Source organism: Diceros bicornis, chromosome 32 (genome assembly GCF_020826845.1).
Source record: "Diceros bicornis minor isolate mBicDic1 chromosome 32, mDicBic1.mat.cur, whole genome shotgun sequence".
Taxonomy (NCBI): domain Eukaryota; kingdom Metazoa; phylum Chordata; class Mammalia; order Perissodactyla; family Rhinocerotidae; genus Diceros; species Diceros bicornis.
Window position 1 is genome coordinate 3785769 of NC_080771.1, and position 23117 is coordinate 3808885.

Sequence of the window (23117 nt, forward strand, 5' to 3'; positions counted from 1 at the left end):
GCGGCGCGCGCAGGGGCACCCGGACGCCCAGGTACGTGTGGCCCCCCCAACCCCCGCGGCGCGTGGACGGTTGGCCGGGCGGTTGCAGCCCCGCCGCGCCACGCCGCGGCCTCTGTGACGCACGGCGCGGCCTGCGGGGCTGCACGCGCGGCGCGGCGCGGCGGGGGCGGGGCGAGCGCGGGGCGGAGCGTGCGGGGCGGAGCCGGCGGAGGCCCCGCCCCGGGGCCGGAGGAGCGAGGACGCTACGGAGCAGGCGCGTCGCCCCGCCGCTGCCGCCGCTGCCGCCGCCGCTGCCGCCGCAGCCGCTCGCCCTTCTCTGAGCCGCCGCCGCCGCCGCCATTTGCACGGGGACCCCGCTGACAGGGGCTCGGCGGAGGGGCGGAGGGGGGGGAGGGCCCGCGGAGCCCGGAGGGCGGGAGCGACGCCGCCGGCGGGCCCCCTGCGCGCCGCGCCGCCCGCGGCGGGCCCCGGGCAGCGGCAGCGGCAGCCGCCGAGGCCGGGCGTGCGCCTGAGGCGCGGCGGCGGCGGCCCTGCGGGAGGCCGGGAGGGGCGGGGGCAGCGGCCGCCGCCGTTTGATGGATCCGAGGATCGCCTGGTTCCAGCCAGAGCAGCTCGGACCGTCCAACAGTCTGTGGATGCAGATCTGGGAGACGACCCAGGGGCTGAGGAACCTCTACTTCAACCACCACTGTCACAGCAGCGGCGGCGCGAGCGGCGGCGGCGCCAGCGCGGCCACCGGCGGGAGCGGCAGCAGCCCCGGCAGCCCCGGCGGCGCGGCCCCGGCCCCGGCCCCGGCCCCGGCCGGCATGTACCGCTCCGGGGAGCGCCTGCTGGGCGGCCACGCGCAGCCGGCGGAGCAGCGGGACTTCCTGCCCCTGGAGACGACCAACAACAACAACAACCACCTCCAGCCCGCGGCCTGGGCCCGCCGGGCCGCCGCCGCGCCCGCGGCGCCCCCGGCCCCCGCGGCGGCCCCGGCCCCGCACTCCTCGGCCGCCGTGCCCGCCGCCGAGCCCGCCGACCCGGCCGCGGCCAGCAGCAACAAGAGGAAGCGCGACAACAAGGCCAGCACCTACGGACTCAACTACAGCCTGCTGCAGCCCGGCGCGGGGCGGGCCGCGGGGGGCGGCCGGGCGGACGGCGGCGGGGGCGCGTACAGCGGGACCCCGTGGAAGCGGAGGAACTACAACCAGGGCGTCGTGGGGTGAGTGGCGGCCTGCGGGCCCGGCCCTTTGCACACGCGCAGCCGGGCACACGCCCACAGGAGGAGGTGGGGGCGCCCGGGCGGGGCCCCCCCTCGGCGCTGCTCCACGGGGGCTGATGGCCGTCTCGCCGCCCCTCTGCCGTCCACACCTACCCCGGCCTCCCTAGCGGTCCACACCTTTCCCCTCCCGCCGGCCGTCCACGCCTTTTTGGACATCCCCTAGCCATCCACACCCTTCCCTCACCTCCCTTAGTCATCCACACTTTCCCTCCTGACGGTCCACACCTTCCCGGACCCCCTTATCCCTGCACGCTGTCCTACTGTCCCCCTTAGTCAAGCGCACCTTCCCCCGACTCCCCCCAGCCCTCCCCACCCTCTTCCCGTTGTCACACCCGACGATTAGCACAGGCACATCATTCATTCCCCGAGAACACTCCTGCATTAGTGCATTTGGATGGTACAGGACCTGGAGGTGCTTTCCTTGCCAGGAATAGAAACATCCAGAAGCTCCTCCCCCTCCCCCAATCCCAAACAGGAATCATGTCAGCGCTGTAAGGCTGTGCCTGCTGTTGACCCTTTAGCCCATCTTTTTATCTTTTATTTTTAAAAATTTCCTGTATTAGCGATGCCGTCTTCTGTGGAGAGTGAGGAACGAAGTGACAGCTAAGTTTAGGCTGGTGGAGATGGTGAGCTCTTCGGAGGCGGATAGAACTTTCTAGGAGTTCATGGTCCTCCGCCGCAGCTTCTCCCTGTAAAGTTGTCATCCTGGCAGAGACAGCCAGTGCTTTTCATTCTAGGGGCAAGTTTATGCTAATGAGTGAATGTTGCACCACTAATGACTTTCTGTTTAAAGTTCAGCTGTTACAAAATGGAATCTTACCTGACCCCTAGTGAATTATGTACGTAAGCAGGGAGTGTTTCCAGTTAGATTTCTCTTCTGGAAGAGCCTCTGTGCTGGAATAGGTTACTGAGTCTTTTTTATCTTGTAAAGTAAAGCTTTTGGGCCATGTTGTGTGTGTGTGTGTGTGTGTGTGTGTGTGTGTGTGTGTGTGTGTGTGTGTGTGTGTGTGTGTGGAGAAGGAGCTTTGAAGTTGCTTTTCATTTTTCAGATCCTGTTTTACATTGGGGGCAAATGAAATCACCCTTAGTAATCCCTCGTGAAACCTTTTCTTAGATTCACCCATTCAGATCTGCCCTGCTTTGGCAAGCAGAGACAGTTCTGTGTACCTTTTTGAAGGTCTGGGTAAAATGAGTTGGTGGGTTCCATCTGCTTCTGGTGGGCTGGTGTCTGCTATCTGCTAGTACTACAACTCCCATCTTTAATGGAAATGCACTCCGTCGTTTGGGGACTGGCATTGGCATACATGTCACCTGTCCTCACTTTCCAGGGGGGAGCCTTTTAGGGTTGAGTCCTCTGTTGCTAAGCTTCAAGGGTGCTCTCCATGGTCATCACGTTTTAATAAAAGGCTCATGGTTCCATCCTGTTAGCATTTCCAAGATGAACCATAAACCTGTGGTTTAGTGACAAGCAGATTGATAGAGGGGTTCTAGTAGTTTCGTTTCACAGGAATAAGCTCAGTTAAGTAATCATTGTTAACTAAAACCTTGAAGTTCCCTAGTTTCGTTTTACCAAAGCTTCTGCGTGTGTGTCTAGCCAAGATATATTATAAATCTAAGATGCTGACTGCCTCTCTTTTTGATAGGTTAGAAATGTCCTCTTCTCTACTTGCTGTTTAACGTCGAGGGTACTGTAAAAGGTTCACATTTGAACTTACAAAGAAGCAAGATGTCCTTCCTGATTCAAATATGATATTGCCCTCAAAGGGATTAAGGAGAGGAATTTCCATTTCCCAGAGGGATTACTGTTTAAAAACTGATTGTAAATCTGTTTAAAACTGCTTATCACTTCATCAGACTTTCCATTCTTTTGCCTTCTCCTTTAGAGGATGTCAGCAGTTTAAAATTTTTTTTATCTTATTAAGTGGTTCTAAGAGTGTCTGGCTACTTAAAAATTCTTGTTTTGATTTATGGATCCTAATTTCTTGACTTTTACAGAATTTTTGCTGTTTTTAATATAGATATTTAAGAAACCTGAGTTCAGAGAGCGTGTCAATGTTATGCTGTTCTGAGATTAAATATTGTTAACACTGTTCCCAATATTGTGAGTTCTTGGGATGTGACTGATGTTTAGCTAGTAGGTTAACAAATCGTTAACCTATTGGTGGTGGTCCCTGGCCTCCGAGCTGACAGTCCAGATAGGGAGAGGAGAAGCAGCCCATGAACAGTGGACCAGAACTGTGACATACATCCTCTCACATCGTCTTTATCTCTCAGTGTTCTCCGCTTCAGCCACGCTGGTTGACTTACTCCCTGAACACTCCGAGATGCAGTTCAAAGTCCTGACTTCTCCGTTGCCCGGGTTCTTGATTTTTTTGGTTTCTCCTCTGAACTCTTGAAGTGCTTGCTTCATGCTCTTGGTATAGCTTGCTTATGTTTAACTTTTTTCTTATGGATATGTTTCCTCTTACCTACTGGGTCACTGGTTAAGATGGAAATGTCTTAAATGTAGAGTAAGATATTTGGGTTTTGTCCTGAAGTCTTCATAGTCCTCTTTTAAAGTTAAACCCGCCTGGCTCACCATCTCAGTCTTCTCCTCCGTGTACCCACAGACCCAGGGAGTTTGTTCACTTTCCTTTTTATCTTTTCAAAGTTACTCTTATTCTATTTCTTGGGATTCATTTCCCCCGAAAGCTGCCTGTGGTGTAGGAAGCGATCCACCTGCTCCTTCTGGTTGTCCATGAAAACGAGCCATAAGCCCTTCTTTTCAAAGATTCAATTGTTGATCACCATGGAGAAAGAAGAGATGACAAAAAGTAGCTAACACAAGAAACTATTGGCGATTCAGAGTCCTTGTTCCTGAGCCCAGTGTCCAGAAACTTCTTGTGGAAGGTGCTTCGTGCTTGTCCAAGCTCATGAGAATAGGTTTGAGTTGGCTCCACTGCCAGATAAGTAGATATTTTTTCAAGGCTTGGATGACTTGTTCAAAATAATGTTTTAGAGTATAAATTTGACTGTGGGACATAAAGAAGACCCTGTTGGGAGATTTGGGTTTAAGGAATAATTTCTTGAGCTAGGATGATGGGAATGGGAAAGAAAAATGACTGTGAGAGATTCTACATGGTAAGGCTGAGAGGATTCTGACTCCCTTGTGGGTTTATTAATCACATTACAGCTTTGAACTTGGGTGACTGGGAAATATTGGCGTTCTTATTGAAAATAAGGATTAGGACTGTTGGTTTGGAGCAAAAGATATGGTGATGTTTAGGTGGAACTGTCTAGCGGGGAGGTGAAATTTGGGGGCTGAGATGCAGTCACCTTTACTGCAGTGGGACAGTGTCCTTCCTTATGTACACTGTACACTGTATCGCAGTAAGCCCAGGATGCTGATGCTTTTCTTCAGCACTGGCATTCTGTGCTCTTTTTGCTTATTTCTACACAATATAGTCAATGGAATTGGTGCTAGTGCCGGGCTCCAAAGTGATCAGGCAGATTAACACGGGTTGAGTATGCAAGAATTCACAGGCCTTATTCCAAGTGCTTGCTCTCAATATAATTTCCGTGCATCGTCAATTGTAGCCCACAGTAGTTCTTTAGGGAACTAGGACCTTCAGGTTATTGAATTTTTACTGCATTTGGGTGCTGAAATGTGCTTTTAAGAAGACAATATGTTTTCTACAGTGTAGATTCTACACTAACAGTGTAATCCATATTTGAGGATTTCCCAAAATCTAGTATACTGTGTTCAGCTAAGTCGCTTTCATGCCACAACTCATCTTCTTTCTGAAATCTGTGACCAGTGAACACTGTCACTGTCAGAAGCATTGACATGTCAGTGTGTGGAATCCTTTTCAACCCCCGTTAAGTTTTTAGCTGTTGAAGGGCGAAAGCAAACGGAGTGAATAGAGCTTTTTGGGGTCTACGCTGGGTTCACACAGAAGGTTGAGTATACTGCAGGAGAGGAGGGATGGGAAAGGGATCCTAGAAGAGTCTCAGGCAGGGGCAGGAGTGTGTGTTAGGACAGTTGTCCTGGTGCGATGGATGGCCTCACGTCATGACTTCTTCCATGAATCCCCACTGACAAATTCTGGTCTTAGGAGTCCAGAAGGGTCCTGGGAGGAAAACTCAGGGGCTCCCTTGCTGGTACTAGATTGCTCAGATGGTTGCGATTAGGTATTCTTATAGCTGCTGAAGCTGAGAAAAACGTGAGCCGCTTTTTCTATGGAAAGTAGAAAAGCAAGCTGTTGCATGGTTTCACTCAGCTTTCTATTCTCTCTTCTGTTGAATCCGTTCGAGTAGCATTTAGCAGAGAAAACTATTTCAGGATCACACCCACGGCACTGGAGACTGTATATATTAATCACTTACACACACGTAGGTGTGGAGTAATCTTGAAGGGGCTATAGGCCAAAGAGGAGGCTTATTTGAAGAGTTAGGGTCCAGTTCCCAGCAGCTGGTCTGAGACGCCTATCTTTGCTCTTTGCTCTTCCCTACTGAGCTGACTGGACAGCTCAGCCTGCTCGAGGAATTCAGAGGACTGTCAGTAGAAGGTTCTTTCTACCCCTCAGAATATTTGTTAGGTACTTAGCTGCTGCAGAACACCAGAAAGGCTTTCAGCTCATTTTTACCATTTTTAAGATGACACAAAATTATTTTTTTTCTAAGAGAATATTGATTGAAGTTGAGGATGACCTTGAACTAGACTTTTCATTAATTTGGACCCAAACCGCAGGTGATACATTTATTTCCATCCTGTAAGTTACTCAATGATATAAGAGACTTTTGTATATTAAGGGCTTTGGGCCATCTGGAAATTTCAGTTAAAGATTTTGGGAAAAAACTGAATGTGGAGCCATTTATGTTGTGCGCTGGCTCCTTATTCACTTGTATAATTGAAAAAAAATCTTGCCATGTGCTTAAGAGATTTCATGTAGCATCTCGTAACTGAGGAATTCTAGCACAAGTCATGCTTTCTGCTGAAATAGTTTGAATGCTATGCAGAAACCTGTATTTTCAAGTTAGTTGATTTATTAAAAGTGCTCGTGGTAGCGTTTTTACCGTGTTCCAAATGCTGTGTTAAAACTTTGTTATATTAACCTTCTCATGCATAGTCTCATCTAATTTTTTTTTACTTTTTATTTTGAAATATAGATTCAGAGAAAGTTGCAAAAACATAGTACAGAGAGATCTCATATTCCTTTCACCTAGTTTCCTGCAATGGTAACATCTTACATAACTAGTTTAATATCGAAACCAGGAAATTGACATTGTTACAATCCATAGCCTTCTTCAGATTTCACCAGTTTTACATGCACTCATTTGTGTAGAGTGTGTGTGTGTGATTCTGTGCAATTTTACACGTGTAGATTTGTGTAACCACCATCACAATCAAGATACAGAACTGTACCATCACCTCAAAGATCCCTCATGTTACCCCTTTATTTTCACACACACACACTCTCACCTCTAACCCCAAGCAACCACTCATCTGTTCTCCATCTCTATAATTTTGTCATTTTGAGAGTGTTGTATAAATGGAATCACACAATATGTTACTTTGGCTTTTTTCCTCTCACCATAATTCCTTTGAGATCTATGCACATTGTTGCAGGTATTAATAGTTCATTCCTGTTTAATGTTGAGTAGTGTTACATAGTGTGGACGTACCACCGTTTAACAATTCACTTGTTGAAGGACATTCCAGAAGAGTTTCCAGTTTTTGGCTAAATAAAGCTGCTATAAACATTCATGTACACATTTTTATGTGAACATAAGTTTTCATTTTGGGGGGATAAATGCCCCGAAGTGCTGGGTCATATGGTAAGTACATACTAAGTTTTAAATGAAACTGCTAAGCTCTCTTCTCGAGTAGCTGTATCAGATTACATTCCTACCAGCAATATGAGAGACCCAGCTTCTCTGCATCCCCGTCAGCATTTGCTGTTATCACTGTTTTTTATTTTAGCCGTTCTAATGTGAGTAGTGATAGTTCATTGTGCTTTTATCATATTAACCTTCTCATAAATACCCCTACCTAACTTTTTTTTTTTTTTTTAATAATTTTACTTATTTATTTTTCCCCCAAAGCCCCAGTAAGTAGTTGTATGTCATAGTTGCACATCCTTCTAGTTGCTGTATGTGGGACGCGGCCCCAGCATGGCCGGAGAAGCTGTGCGTTGGTGTGCCCGGGATCCGAATACCCCTACCTAACCTTAATTTTTATTTTAAAAACTTCTTGGCAGTGTTGAGAACGTCTTCAGTAAAAATCTGTAAATAAAATTGCGACTTAAAAGGGCCTTAATTTTCAAGTTTTACTTTGGTTTTATTCTTAGCAGTATCATTTTAACTATTTTTCTTTGTTTTATCTTTGAAGTACTTTGTAGTGTTTCCTTTACATGTTGCTTTTTCTTAGAAACTAGTTAGAAACTAGTATGAAGTAGAGCTTTATTTTCGTTTTTTAAAAACATATAAAAGGATAACTGCAGAGTTGATTTCAAAATTTAGAGTCCTGTCCTTTGGTATGTGATGAATAAATTTTATTTTCTGTTGGCTTGGCTATATTTTGAGGAGCAAACCCTGTGGTTAGTGATGGTTTTTTGTTGTTGGTGGTGAAGTTTTCTTACAGTATTTTTACATCTGAGCAATGCCTTCAGACCGTGTAGAATAAATACTTTATCTTCAGATCTATCTTAGAATAAGCTGTATTTCATTGGAACTGTTTTCTGGACTGAGAATTGGGACCTGGTCTCTCATTTTTCCCTTACTAGCCCTTTGTTGTCACTCATTTGATTTTGTCAAAATAACATAAGTTTTAGCACCATTAAGTATTGCAGGTTTCTGCCAAAGCAGGAGTAAGAATCTGTTAAGATTGTGGTTCTGGAGTTTTAAAAGTTAACTTCTAGTAATTTGGATTTAATAAAGTGTTAGATCTGTGATGAGGTTTGAGATTTTGATGTTTTTATTCGTTAAAGTTAGTTATGCACCCTTTATTTGCTTCTGTGTAAGAGGTGTTAATATCACTTTCCCTTAGAATACTTGTTTGTAAAATTGACGGATATTTTATACACTACTAAAAAATGCTAATTGTCAAAAAAACTAGAAAATACAGCTAAACCAAAGGAAGAAAAAATAGCACCTATAATAGTATTACCAGGATATAACTATTGTTAACATTTTGGTGTTAAATGTAAAATATTTTTAGACTTTTTAATGTATGTATACATATATTTCCTTTTTTCTTTTTATCAATATGGATTACTACTGTGAGTGTACTTAAATTTTTTTTTTTCTAATTTAAAGAATTTTTTTTTTAAGTAATAGAAATTTATTCTCTCATAATCTGGAGGCCAGAAGTTAGAACTAATTTTTAATCCTAGAACTAGTTTTTATTTATTTATTTTTTTGTGAGGAAGATCAGCCCTGAGCTAACATCCATGCTAATCCTCCTCTTTTTGCTGAGGAAGACCAGCTCTGAGCTAACATCTATTGCCAATCCTCCTCCTTTTTTTTTTTCTGCCAAAGCCCCAGTAGATAGTTGTATGTCATAGTTGCACAGCCTTCTAGTTGCTGTATGTGGGACGCCGCCTCAGCATGGCCGGAGAAGTGGTGTGTCGGTGCGCGCCCGGGATGCGAACCCGGGCCACCAGTAGCGGAGCACACGCACATAACCACTAAGCCACAGGGCCGGCCCCTAGAACTGGTTTTTAATCCTAAAATTGTTTTCTTCTTTGGGAGAAGGGCATCAGAATGTTGTGAGCATACTTTTTTGACTTAAAAAAAATCGGTTATATGACAACATCTTTTCATATAAAATGTATTTTTACAGCGTGTTTTAATACCCCATTACCTTTAGTGTGACTCTGTGTACGTACTACGTGTGGGTGTGGCAGTCCATTCATTGGATGCTCCTTAATTGATTTCACCAATCCCCACTTGGACGTTTAGTTTGTTTCCAGTCTTGTTTTTTACAAAAGACATGCTTTTAGCTGAGCCTTCACCCCAGACAGGATTATTTCTTTTACTTTTCTACTTATTTTTACAGAGGTATAATTCACATACCATCAAATTCACCCTTTTAAAGTGTACAATTCAGTGGTTTTTGAATATTACAAGGTTGTGTAACCATCACAGCTATTTAATTCTAGAACATTTTTATCACCCCAGAAAGAAACCCTGTACCCATTGTCACTTCCCATTCCCTCCTTCCTCCTCGACCCCTGGTAACCTCATACAGACTTTCTGTCTCTATGGATTTACTATTCTGGACATTTCATAAGAATGAACTCATATAATATGTGGTCTTTTGTGTCTCACTTACACAATGTTTTCAGAGTTCGTCTATGTTGTAGCATGTACCAGTGCTTCATTCCTTTTTGTGGCTGAGTATTCCATTATATGACTATACCACATGTTGTTTATCCATTTATCAGTTGATGGACATTTAGGTTTCCACTTTTTGGCTATTATAAATAATGCTACTATGAACATTCATGTACAAGTTTTTATGTGGACATATGTTTTTATTTCTCTAGGGTAAATACCTAGGAGTGGAATTGCTGGGTCTTATAAAGCAGCTGTAACATTTTTCATTCCCACCAGCAATGTATGAGGTTTCTAGTTTCTCCATATTCTTGTCAACACTTTTTATTATCTGTCTTTTTGATTATAGCCATCCTAGTGGGTGTGAAGTGGTATCTCATTGTGGTTTTGATTTGCATTTCCCTAATGACTAATGATGTTGAGCATCTTTTCATGTGCTTGTACGCCATGTGTATATCTTCTTTGGAGAAATGTCTATTCAAATCCTCTGACCATTTTTAATTGGGTTGTCTTTTTATTGTTGAGTTGTAAGAGTTCTTTATATATTCTAGCTATTAGACCCATATCAGATGATTTGCAGATATTTTCTCCTGGTCTATGGATTATCTTTTTACTTTCTTGATAGTGTCCTTTGAAGCACAGAATTTTCTTTATATAAGTTTATTTTTTTATATAATTTTTTATTGTTTTATATAATGTTATCTATTTTATAAATTTCAATTCTATTTTTTTTTCTGTTCCTTGTGCTTTAGGTGTCATATCTAAGAAACCATTGCCTAATCCAAGTTCACGAAAATTAACCCCTATGTTTCCTTCTGAGAGTTTTATAGATTCAGCTCTTACATTTAGGTCTTTGATCCATTTTGAGTTGATTTTTGTGTATGGTGTGAGGTAGAGGTCCAACTTCATTCTTTTGCCTGTGGATATCCAGTTGTCCCAGCACCATTTGTTAAAGACTCTATTTCTCCATGAATTGTCTTGGCACACATTATTTCTTGAGGATAAAGCTTTAGATTGGATGGAGTTTGTGTCTTGTAAGGCTTTTGCCGAATTTCCCTGTGGAAGGACTGGACCAGTTTACCCTTTCATCAGCTGTGTGCAAGAGTCCCCCAGTTTTCCGTAAACCCTCACCATTGCTAAATGGTACAATTAAAAACAAAAACCAATACAAAAGAAAATAGCTTTTGCCAATTTTATAGGTGAAAAATAGCATTTTACTGATTTAATTTGCACATATCTTCACATTAATTGGCTATTTATTTTTCTTTTGAATTGCTTATTTCCCTTGCCTATCTTTCTTTTGAAGATGTTTGTCTTTCTTATTAATTTGTAAGAGCTGTTGATCTGTCTTATTGCAAGTATATATAATTTTTAATTCAAATTTTATGATTTTTGAATAATTTTATTATGGCATAATTTACATGTAATAAAATTCACCCATTTTAATTGTATGGTTAGATGACTTTTGGCAAATATATACAGTTCTGTAACCACAACAATCAAGATATAGAAAGAAGATATAAAACATTTCCATCACTCAGAAAGAACCCTTATGCCCCTTACAATCAGTACCCTTTCCCCATCCCTTGCCCTAAGCAACCACAATTGCCTTTTCTAGGATTTCATGTAAATGGAATTATATATACTGTGTAGTCTTTGTGCCTGACTTCTTTCTCTTAGCATGATGTTTCAGAGATTCATCCATATTATTGTTTGTAACTTTTTTTTTTTTTTAAGATTTTATTTATTTATTTTTCCCCCAACGCCCCAATAGATAGTTGTCTGTCACAGCTGCACATCCCTCTAGTTGCTGCATGTGGGACGCGGCCTCAGCGTGGCCGGAGAAGCGGCGCGTCGTGCGATCCCGGGATCCGAACCCGGGCCACCAGCAGCGGAGCGCGCGCACTTAACCGCTAAGCCACGGGGCCGGCCCCTATTGTTTGTAACTTTTTAATGCTGAGTAGTACATTGTGTAGATCTATCACAATATGTTCATCCACTCTTTATGACCGAGAATTTGTAAACATGTTTTCTGCTTTCATTATTATATCACTTGTTGGTTTTGCGACTCATCTCCGAACAGGCCACAACTGATCCACACGCTTTTTTGTTGGATAATCAACTGCTACGTGCAAACGACTGTGCTAGGCTTTTTGTGGAAAGTAAAGACAGTAAAACACAGTCCTTGCCTTCTGGGAAATTATGGTCAGGTTGGGTAGACAGTGTGTAAGGTGAAGAGGTTGCTTTCGATGAGTGAGGTGAGGGCACACTTTGAGAAGAGTGGAGAGTTTTGCTAATATTTTGAAAGATTGATTAGGTTGTAGAGGGTTGGAAAGGAAAAACTGGTTGTATTGGTTTCACGTGATAAGCTTTAAAGGGACAGGTTGGATATATAGTATTTAGCATACTTGAGCTGGAGGGTGAACAGGATCTCCTATGATGGTGACCTCTTTCAAAGGAATGTTGAGATCTGAAATTACTCCAATTCATTTCTTAAAACCTTTCTATTATGGAAAATTACAAACAATTTGGAAGTGGAGAGAACAGAATAATGAACCTCCATGTACTTATCAGGCAGCTTCAACAGTCATCAACTCATGGCCAAGCTTATTTTACCTGCACCCCAATCCATTCCCACTCCACATTATTTTGAAGCAAATTCCAGATGTCATATCATTTTGTATAAATGTTTCTTTACATGTCTCTAGGTAAGGACTTAAAAAGAAACCATAATCACACCACCATTATTATACCTAAACAAATTAACAGTAGTTCCTTAGTTGCATCAAATATCCAATGTTCATATTTCCCCAATTGTCCCATAATCATTTTTTTAACAGTTTATTCAAATCAAATCCATATGAGGTTCTTGGATTGCTATTGGTTGAAATCCCTTTTAAATCTTTTAATCTACAGCTTTCTCTGCCATCTGTTTTCCCCCCATTAATTTGTTTGTTGAAGAAACTGGGTTGTTTTTCCTGTAGACTTTTCTGCTCTTTGAGTTTTGCTGATTGCATTCCCCTGCTATCAATTTAATATGTTCCTTTGTCCCCCTGTATTTTCTATAAATTTGTAATTAGATCTAGTGGTTTGTTTGGATTTTTTTCTGTTGTTTTTTGCGAGAATACTTCATAGATGGTGGTGTATGCTTTCCCAGAAGACACACAACGTCTCGTTGTCTTTCTTTTTGTGCTACTGGCAGCCATGAATGATCGTTGCCTATATTTATTAGCTCATTACTAGGGCAATGAATTCATTACTGGGTAACTTGTGATATTCTTATTCTCTTGATCCTTTATCAGTTGTTAGCTGGAACACTCCTAAAGGAGACACATTTCCCCCTCAGCTATTTGTTTATCCTGAGGGTACAGTTCTCATAAGGGAAACGGATAAGGTGAGACAGAGGCTCCAGCTTCTAACTGGTGCGGATCCGGAGCTGTCATCCCGAAGCCAAGAGAAGCAAGGTGGGCTGCGGGAAGCGGAAGCGGGCTCTGGGCCGGCTGTGGGAAAGGCAGTTAGTTCTCCTGGAGTGAACTATGCTTGGCCGTTGGTCGGTGGCTGGGACTGTGGGGGAGCCCTTCACCTGCAGCCATACCTGACCTTTGCTCTCAGCTTATGGGAGCTGGAGAAAACGCAGTGGGTCTAGGGGCCTGTGAGTCTCTGCCCCGGAGACAGAGTTCTCATAGCCTTAACAACCAGCTGCAACACAGTTATTTTTCCTTGGAATGAAACTTGGATTGTATTTCTTCGTCTTGCGCGAATGTTCTTTGACCTTAGCGTGGATCGTTCCTGTGCTCAGGCTAATGTAACCCATGCAACATTATAGGAAGGATTCCTGTTGGGAGTAAATCTGTTAATTGATTTTTTCCCCCGTCAAATATTGATTTTAAAAGCCACTGTTTACCTACAAAACCCATGTAGCAAGCATGGTAGCAGCTGTGTAAAGAAAGGGCTTTATGGCCTCTGTAAAGGAAGGCTCCATGATGACCTGAACTGAGCCTCTGGGTCACAGTTTGGCTTCAGCTTCCTTGGGAGTTTGTGGTAGCCCCTTCTGGGGAAGTCAGTAGGCAAGGTCATCTCTGACACCTGAACAACATAGAAATAGTCATGGACTTTTCTATTCTGAAGTAGCTGTTCCTCTGGTTTCCTCCCCAAGGCGTGTATGTGTGTGTATCAGTAGAATTTATTTTTTTTGAGCAGTTTTAGGTTTAAAGAACAATTGAGTGGAAGGTACCGAGTTCTCACATACTCCCTCACTCTCTTACTCCCACCCCAGTTTTCCCTATAATTGACATCTTGCATTTATTACAATTGATGAGCCATATATTGATACATTCCAATTAATTAAAGTCTGTAGTTTACATTACGAGTCACTCTTTGTGTTGTACATTCTATGGGTTTTGGCTAGTGTATAATGACATGTGTCCATCATTATAGTATCATACAGAATAGTTTCACTGCCCTAAAAATCCCCTGTTCTCCACCTATTCATCCTTCCCTCCCCCGAGCCCCCGAGAACCACTGTTCTTTTTACTGTCTCCACAGTTGTGCATTTTCCAGAATGTCATATATTTGGAATCATGCAGTATGTGGCCTTTTCACATTGTCTGCTTAGCAATATGAATTTAAGTTTTCTCCGTATCTTTTCCAGGCTTGATAGCTCTTTTTGTTTTTAACTGCTGAATAAATATCCATTGTCTAGATATACCACAGTTTGTTTATCCAGTTACCTACTGAAGGGTATCTTGGTTTTTCCTAGTTTTGGCAGTTATGAATAAAGCTGCTGTAACATCTGTATGCAGGTTTTTGTGTGGACATAAGTTCTTAGCTCATTGGGTAAATACCAAAGAGTGAGATTGCTGGATTGAATGGTAAGAGTATGTTTAGTTTTGTAAGAAACTGCCAAACTTTCTTCCAAAGTGGCTGTAGTATTTTGCATTCCCACCAGCAATGAATGAGGGTTCCTGTTGCTCCACATCCTCGCTAGCATTTGGTGTTTCAGTGTTTTGAACTTTGGCCATTCTAATAGGTGTGTAGTGCTATCTAATTGTTTTAATTTGCAATTGCCTAATGACATATGATGTAGAGTATTTTTCATATGCTTATTTGCCATCTGTATTTTCTTTGGTGAGGTGTGGGCTCAGATCTTTTGCTCATTTTTTAATTGGATTATTTTCTTATTGTTGAGTTTTAAGAGTTCTTTGTATATTTTGGATACCTGTCCTTTATCAGATATGTGTTTCCTAATAATTTTCTCCCAGTCTGTAGCTTGCCTTTTCATTCTCCTGAGAGTGTCTTTTGCGGAGCAGAAGTTTTTACTTTTAGTGAAGTCCAGTTTAGCAATTCTTTCTTTCATAGATTGTGCTTTGGTATTGTGTCTGAAAAGTCTCTGCCAAACAAAATGAATGTAGACACAGATCTTCCACCTTTCCTAAAAATTAACTCAAAATGGATCATAGACCATTTTATTTTATAGTTTTGAGTTAATTTTGTCTACTCTTTTGCCAGTACTACACTGTATGATTACTTTAGCTTCATAGTAAGGCTTGAAGTTAGGTGGTGTCAGTCCTCTGACTTTGTTCTTCTCCTTCTCTACTGTAGTGGCTCTTCTCCATCTTTTGCCTTCCCATATAAATTTTAGAATCAGTTTGTTGATATGCACAAAATATCTTGCTGGAACTTTGGTTGATATTTCATTGAATCTGTAGATCAAGTTGGGAAGAAATGGTAATGACATCTTGACAATATTGAGTCTTCTTATCCATGTACCTAGAATAGACCTTTATTTCTTTGGATCTTCTTTGATTTCTTTGATCAGAGTTTTGTAGTTTTCTTCATAGATCTTGTACATATGTTATTAGATTTATACCTAATTATTTCTGTTGCTTTGTGTTACTGTCAATGGTATTTCCTTTTAAGCTTCAAATTCCAGTTGTTTACTGCTGGTATATAAGAAAGCAGTTGACTTTTGTTTATTAATCTTGTATCCTGCAACTTTGCTATATAATGGCTTGTTAGTTCCAGGATTTTTTTTATTTTTTGGGGATTTTCTACATAGATAATCATGTCATCAACAAAAAAAGGCAGTTTTACTTCTTCCTTCCCAATCTGTACACTTTTTATTTCCTTTTCTTGTCTTATTACATTAGCTAGGACTTCCAATATGATGTTGAATAGGAGTGGTGAGAGTGGACATCTTGCCTTGTTCCTAATCTTAGTGGGAAAGCATCTTAATTTCTCATCATTAAGTATAGTGTTAGCTGTAGGATTTTTGTATATGTTTGTTATCAAGTTGAGGAACTTTCTCTCTATTTCCAGTTTGCTGAGAGGTTTTGATTGGGTGTTGGATTTTTTCAAATGCTTTTTCTGTATCTGTTGATATGATCATAGGATTTTTCTTCTTTAGCCTGTTGATATGATATACTACATAAACTTATTTGAACCAGTCTTGCATACCTGGAATAAATCCCACTTTGTCATGGTGTATAATTCTTTTTGTACCTTGTTGGATTTAGTTTGCTAATATTGTGTTCAGGATTTTTGCATCTGTGCTCATGAGAGATATTGGTCTGTATTTTTCTTTCTTGTAATGTCTTTGTCTGGTTTGGGGATTAGGGTAATGTTGGCCTTATAGAATGAGTTAGAAAGTATTTCCTCTGCTTCTGTTTTCTGAAAGAGATAGTAGAGAATTGAGACAATTGCTTTAAATCTTTGGTCGATTTCATCAGTGAACCCATCTGGGGTTGGTGCTTTCTGTTTTAGAAGGTTATTAGCTATTGATTCAGTTTCCTTAATAGATATGGGCCTATTCAGATTGTTGTTTTCTCCTCGTGTAAATTCTTGTAGATTGTCTCTTTCAAGGAATTAGTCTATTTCATCTAGGTTATCAAATTTGTGGGCATAAAGTCATTCATAATATTCCATTATTTTCCTCTTAATGTCCATAGGATCAGTAGTGATGGCCTTTCTTTCATTTCTAATACTAGAAATTTGTGTCTTCTCTCTTTTTTTATTAGTTAATCTGGCTTTAGGTTTATCAATTCAGTTGATCTTTTCAAAGAATCAACTTTTGGTTTCATTGATTTTTTCTCTATTGATTTCTTGTTTCCATTGATTTCTGCTCTAATTTTTAATTATTTATTTTCCTGTCCTTACTTCGAATTTAATTTGTTCATCTTTTTCTAGTTTCCTAAGGTAGAAACTTAGGTAGTTGATTTTTAGATCTCTCTTCTAATGTTTGCATTCATTGCTATAAATTTTCCTCTAAGCACTGCTTTCCCTGCATCCCACACATTTGGATAAGTTGTATATTCATTTTCGTTTAGTTAGAAATCTCTCTTGAGACTTCTTCTTTGACTCATGTTTTATGTAATCTCCAGGTATTGTGTGTTTCATTTCCAAATATTGTATTTTGGGATTTTCCAACTATCTTTTTGTTACTGCTTTCTAGTTTAATTCCATTGTGGTCTGAGAGCATACTTTGTATGATTTCTATTCTTTTAAATTTGTTAACGTGTGTTTTATGGCCCAGAATGTGGTCTGCTTATTTTTTTTTTTAAAGAATTGCTGATGATGTAAGGTTTTCTTATCTTTATTGTATGTGACTTCAAAATAACATACGGTTAAAAAATCAAAATGAAGCAACCAAAATGTTCATCGATGGATGAATGGATAAACAAAATGTGGTATATACACACAGTGGAATATTATTTAGCCTTAAAAAGGAAGGAAATTCTGACACATGCTACAACATGGATGAACCTTAAGGACATGCTAAGTGAACAAAAGCCAGTCACAAAGGACAGATATTGAATGATTCCACTTCTCTGAGGTGTACCTAGGGAGTAGTCAAATTCATAGAGACAGAAAGTAGACTAGTGGTTGCTGGGGCCTGTGGGGCGAAGAGAATGGGGAATTAGTGTTTAATGGGTACAGAGTTTCATTTGGGAAGATTAAAAAGTTCTGGAGCAAAGTTTCAGTTATCCAGTTATAAATAAGTTTTGGAGAGTTATTCAGCACAGTGCCTATAACTAATAATACTTTTTGTATACTTAAACTTTACTAAGAGGGTAGATGTTCTGTCAGGTGTTCTTACCACACATATAAAAATAAATAAAAGGCAGCAGGAAACTTTGGGAGATGATATGTTTCTGGCCTTGATGGTGGTGATGGTTTCACGAGTGTATACTTATCCCCAAACTCATTGAGTTGTATACTTAAATATTAAATGTTTTAGAGGCTGGCCCTATGGCATAGTGGTAAGGTTCAGTGCGCTCCGCTTTGGCGGCCTGGGTTCACAGGTTCAGATCCTGGACATGGACCTACACCACTCGTCAACCATGCTGTGGCAGCAACCCACATACAAAATAGAGGAAGACTGGCACAGATGGTAGCTCAGGGCTAATCTTCCTAAAGCAGAAAAAGAGGAAGATTGGCAATAGATGTTAGCTCAGGGTGAGTCTTGCTCAGCAAAAAAAAAATAATAATAATAAATGTTTTACATGTCAATCATACTTCAATAAAGTGGTTTAGAAAAAGTTCTATAGATGGATAGTGGTGATGGTTACACAACAGTGTGAACGTACTTAATGTCATAGAACTATACACTTAAAATGGTTAAAATGGTGAATTTTATGTATATTTTATCACAATTTTAGAAAATGGAAACATTTTTAAAGATCGGAATGTTGGCAAGGAGAAGGTTAAAGAGTTATTCTTAAAATATCTTTTATTCCAAATGTGTGTACTTATTTGGGGACTTAACGCGACCAGTTTAATTTTCGTTTGTGATTGATCTGATAGAACATAATTATTTTCAGTTAGGATTTCTTATGGTGTGATGAGGAATAGGATTTTTATGTAGACCAGCACAGAGTTGTATAGATGATGAGTCTGATGCCCACAGGCATTTATTTAAAGGCCACCCTGCTTATGGGCTTGACTGATTTGTAGCCACATGATAGAAACATCATGGTATTTGAGGTCAGGGGATCTTCATAGGTCATTTATTCCTTCTTTTTTTAAAATTGATAATTTGAACCTCACAGAGGTTAAATGACTTGACTTTACCAAGTTTCACAACTAGTGGAGTGACTTTACCTTTACCTGATACCGGGGCTCCTTAGCCATAGTCTATAAGTAGGCTCAGTGTACTGAGAGCCTGGTCCTGTCAGCCAAACCCTGTGATTTCAGATAAAACCAGGATTGGTGTTTCACCTCCTCGCTGGCATGCCACCTTGTTTCCTACAGCCCACGCAGATAGTGGTGTTCTGCTTAATGAGTTTGTTAAGAGTAACTCCTAAACCAGTTACTTCAAAGCAGAATTCTCAATCTGAGGAAGTAAAAAAAAAAAATTCTAATGACTGGAACCCATTCCTCAGAGATTGATTTAGTAGGTCTGTAGGGGTGGCTGCTCTAACATCATATGTATTGACAATTAATAGTTATATGCAGCACAGGTTGAGAAATACTGCAAAGGGTCTTTTAAAGCATGGGTTCCCAAACCTGGCTGATGATCAGAGTCCCCTGGTGAGCGCAGAACCCCCCGATCCCGTTGCTGTGGAGGGATTCCCAGTCGGGGAGGGTGATGAGATGGCAGAAGTCCTCTAAGGTTACGCTCCAGATGGAATAGCTTTGCTCCCCACTGACTTTTCTGTATTGCTTAAAACCAGACCAAATGAATGAAACAACTTCAAAATAGTTAAATGGGCAACAAACATCATTATAATGAAGTAAAGTGTGGCTCAGGCCTTGTAATACTATTGTTTTCTGGATTGAAAGTAAAAACGCTTATTAAGGAATTTAGATTTTGTGTAAGAGTTTTTAAAAATTTGGTCTTGTACTAAAAGTGCTTTTTTTCTTTTTTTGAGGAGGAGGGGAAAGTGTGTTTGTGTATTTAAATACGAATACAGTGTGCCTTCAATGCCCTTCATCAATTAGATTCATACTACCTGCATTCATATAGATTTGAATTCCCTTAATGGAATATTAGATTAGTCACATGCAATTTATGATCCAGAGATTTTTCTTAAATTTTAATTATGTAATAAGTGAGGCATGAATTTATTCTCCTTGTAAAAACTTAAAACATTACAGAGGGCCGGCCCCGTGGCTTAGCGATTGAGTGCGCACACTCCACTGCTGGCGGCCCGGGTTCGGATCCCGGGCGCGCACCAACGCACCGCTTCTCCGGCCATGCTGAGGCCGCGTCCCACATACAGCAACTAGAAGGATGTGCAGCTATGACATACAACTATCTACTGGGGCTTTGGGGGGAAAAAAAATAAATAAATAAAATCTTTAAAAAAAAAAAATCAGAAAAGTTGGGAGTCTCATGTGACCACCGTTCTTAGCCCCAGCCTCTTCCTCAGAGGTAGTGATTGTTTTCAGTGTCCTGTGGATCTTCTCAGAACTTTTCCTACCAGGCGGACTGACCAAAGAAAATACATATCATTTTGTAACTTTTGCTTTTTTCCATATAATATATCTTAGAAACTTTTTCATGTTGGTTTAACTGTTATGTAGAATTCGACTGTGTAGTTGTATCATAAATTGTTTTTTTAAAGATTTTATTTATTTATTTTCCCCCCAAGGCCCCAGTGGATAGTTGTATGTCATAGCTGCACATCCTTCTAGTTGCTGTATGTGGGACGCGGCCTCAGCATGGCCAGAGAAGCAGTGCATCGGTGCGCGCCCGGGATCCGAACCCGGGCCGCCAGCAGCGGAGCGCAAGCACTTAACCGCTAAGCCACGGCGCCGGCCCTGTATCATGAATTTTTAAGCCGTTTTCCTATCGATGAACACAAAGGTCGTTTCCTATTCCAGTGGTGCAGTGAACGTTCTTCTGCATGCCTCCGTGTGCACATGTGCTGTGATTGCTGAGGCCAAGGGTGTATAGTTAAATGCTAAATTGTCGGTGCTGCAGAGGTGATGGAGTTGAGGAGACTCAAGAATTTGCTGGACTTCATTGAACTTGCAGATATTTAAGTGAAGACACAATGTAGCAGACCATATGTCAGTTTTTTGTTTGTAATTGTCATAATTATGAGGAGTGACTTGGGTTTGCCATGCAGACCCTAAATGTCTGCATGCCCATTGCCAGTGTACTGGGTGGTGACTTGGAAATATTTTTTATAAAATGCTGAATTAGGTTAGTGATGTGAAGATGATTAACAGATCATGGTAGCCAGAATAATTGTGTCAAAACAGCAAGAGATATCAAGAGAATTTGATGTGTCCTGCATTTTCTTTGGGGCTTGGCTTTCATAATAGTGTTAGAAACTTTAGGTGTTTTTAAATAATTTTTCTTGTATATTTGATCAACTTGACTATAAAGTAACAAACATGCCATTTCATAGAAGCTCTTCATTATAAAGTATCAACTATTTGTCTCCGTAAACCCTTATTTGTGTTATTGTGAAAGATCCATTTTAAAAATAATTTTCACCAACATGAAAGGTCTTAATGCTTCCCCCCGTTTATACTTTGCATGATTTTTTCCCACATATTTACATAATGTACAAATGCAGCTTTTTTGGGAGGGGGTAAATATATTTTCCTATACGAGTATACGGGGTTTACTTAAGCACTGTCCTATTGTTGGACATCTCAGTTGCTTTCTATTTTCTTTTATATATAATGTGAATAAAGTGCTAGAAGCATACTTATCCAAGGTGTTTACTTTTCAACTAGTTTCTCCGTCTGTGTTCCTCAAAATAAGATTGCTGGGATTCTTATAATATGTTGCCGGAAAGACTGTGAGGGTTAACAGTGAATGAGAGAAACTGTTAGTGCTTTTCTGCAGGCTCCCCGGGCTGCTCTCTTCTCCCGGCTAGGTAGATTAGGTTTTATCATTTTAACTTACTTTTGCCTTGGTATAGTGGTTGTGAGGTTTTTGCCCCTTGGGTTTGTTGGTGCATGTGTTTATGTTTTGAGGAATGTGTAAATGTGTTAGTGTCATTCTACTTTGAAGTTTCACTAGTGTGTTAGTGTTTTAATTTTTCTCATGCTTATCACTTTCTTATCTGAAAGTGAAGTTAGGTAATAGTGGACTTGGCACCATCAAATTAAAACATTGGCTGTTTGTCCTTGGCCAGAAGATCATATGCCCAGGAATGAGGTAAGGTGGGGGATTCAGGAGTTCCAGAAATGAGTGGTTGTGTCTTCCAGTGGAGAAGAATGCCAGAGAGTTGTTCAGATCTATGTCACTTGCCATAAAATGAGAAAAGGCTCCCTAAGTAATGGTAAGTTTAAGGACATGTAATATGAACTCATTGGGAAGGAAGTTAATGGTGAAAAGGGTTTTTTTTTTTTTGACTTTCTGAGGTTGCTTGAAGATTATCCTGTGAAACCAACGATGCCTAGGAGTGAGCTGAGATGGGCAGGGGTAGATTCATGGACTCTAGTGACATGTGGAAAAGCTATTGGGACTCTAAGATTAGATTGGTTTTACATTAAAAGCTCTGAATGCCTTAGATCAGTGGTGACCCTGGGATTCCTAGGCCCCCTTTGGGTCCTAATATAATGTGCTCTGCAAGTGTTTTCAGTATTTCGAAAAGGGAAACGATTGGCCTGTTACCGTGGTCCACGTGCTTACTAAAACATCAAGTTGATTTGTTTTGGGTTTGTGTAAGTCATTTATTACCTGGATGTACATCAAGTCTTCTTTTTATTGACTTATAAACTTTCTTATTCCTCTTATTTTGTTTTGTGGTAGCATACAAGTTAAGGCAGAATGTTTTTAGGGCTGTAACGGCAGCTTGTCCTGCCCTTCCCCCCCCGCCCCCCAATAACAGCCTCATTGAGATATAATTCACACACCGTATAATTTACCCATTTAAAGTGTGCAGGTCAAATGGTTTTTAGTGTATTCACAGAGTTGTGCAGCCATCGCTAGAATAAAGTATAGAACATTTTCATCACCCCAAAAAGAAACCTCATATTCATTAGCAGTTACTCTCTATCTTTCCCCAAAACTCCCCAGCCCGAGGCAACCAACAGTCTCCTTTCTGTCTCTGTGGATTTGCCTATTTTGGACATTCATATAAACGAATCATACAATATATGTGACCTTTTGTGTCTGGCTTCTTTCACTTAGTATAATGTTTTCAAGGTTCATCCATGTTGTAGCATGAATCAAAACTTCATTCCTTTTTGTGGGCCAGTAACATGCCATTGTATGGATATGTACTATGTTATGTTTATCCACTCATCAGTTGATGGACATTTGGGTTGTTTCCACGCTTTGGCTATTATGAATGCTGCTATGAACAGTTTTTGTGCCGGCATACATTTTCGTTTCTCTTGGGGAGGTACCTAGGAGTGTTCCCTCTGGTTCTTAGTGTCATTTTGAGCCCGGCGTGCTTTCACATCTCCCATACTTACATGGAAATAGTATTTTGGCTAAAAAGAAATTTAAAAAAACCCGAGTCTTATGTGTATGTGTGTGTGTATGAGGGGGAGAGAGAGAGAGAGAGAATGGTTCTTGGGTTATTTCCACCTTGATCTTGTTTGTACAGTTTTGGTATAACTGTCAGAG

At 41.1% G+C, this 23117-nt stretch overlaps 1 protein-coding gene across 3 annotated transcripts in view; it reads left to right on the forward strand.

The window, feature by feature from the left end:
* The first annotated feature begins 425 nt into the window (after positions 1 to 425).
* The window catches only part of TENT4B (terminal nucleotidyltransferase 4B), a 64219-nt gene continuing 41527 nt past the window's right edge, over positions 426 to 23117 (forward strand). The window contains exon 1 of one of the 3 annotated variants that reach the window (XM_058527780.1): positions 426 to 1204. In XM_058527780.1, coding sequence (XP_058383763.1) covers positions 576 to 1204 — 629 coding nt within the window. In that variant the 5' untranslated portion in view covers positions 426 to 575. The remainder of the gene's footprint in view (positions 1205 to 23117) is intronic. The other 2 variants (XM_058527779.1, XM_058527778.1) reach the window with 2 other exon arrangements.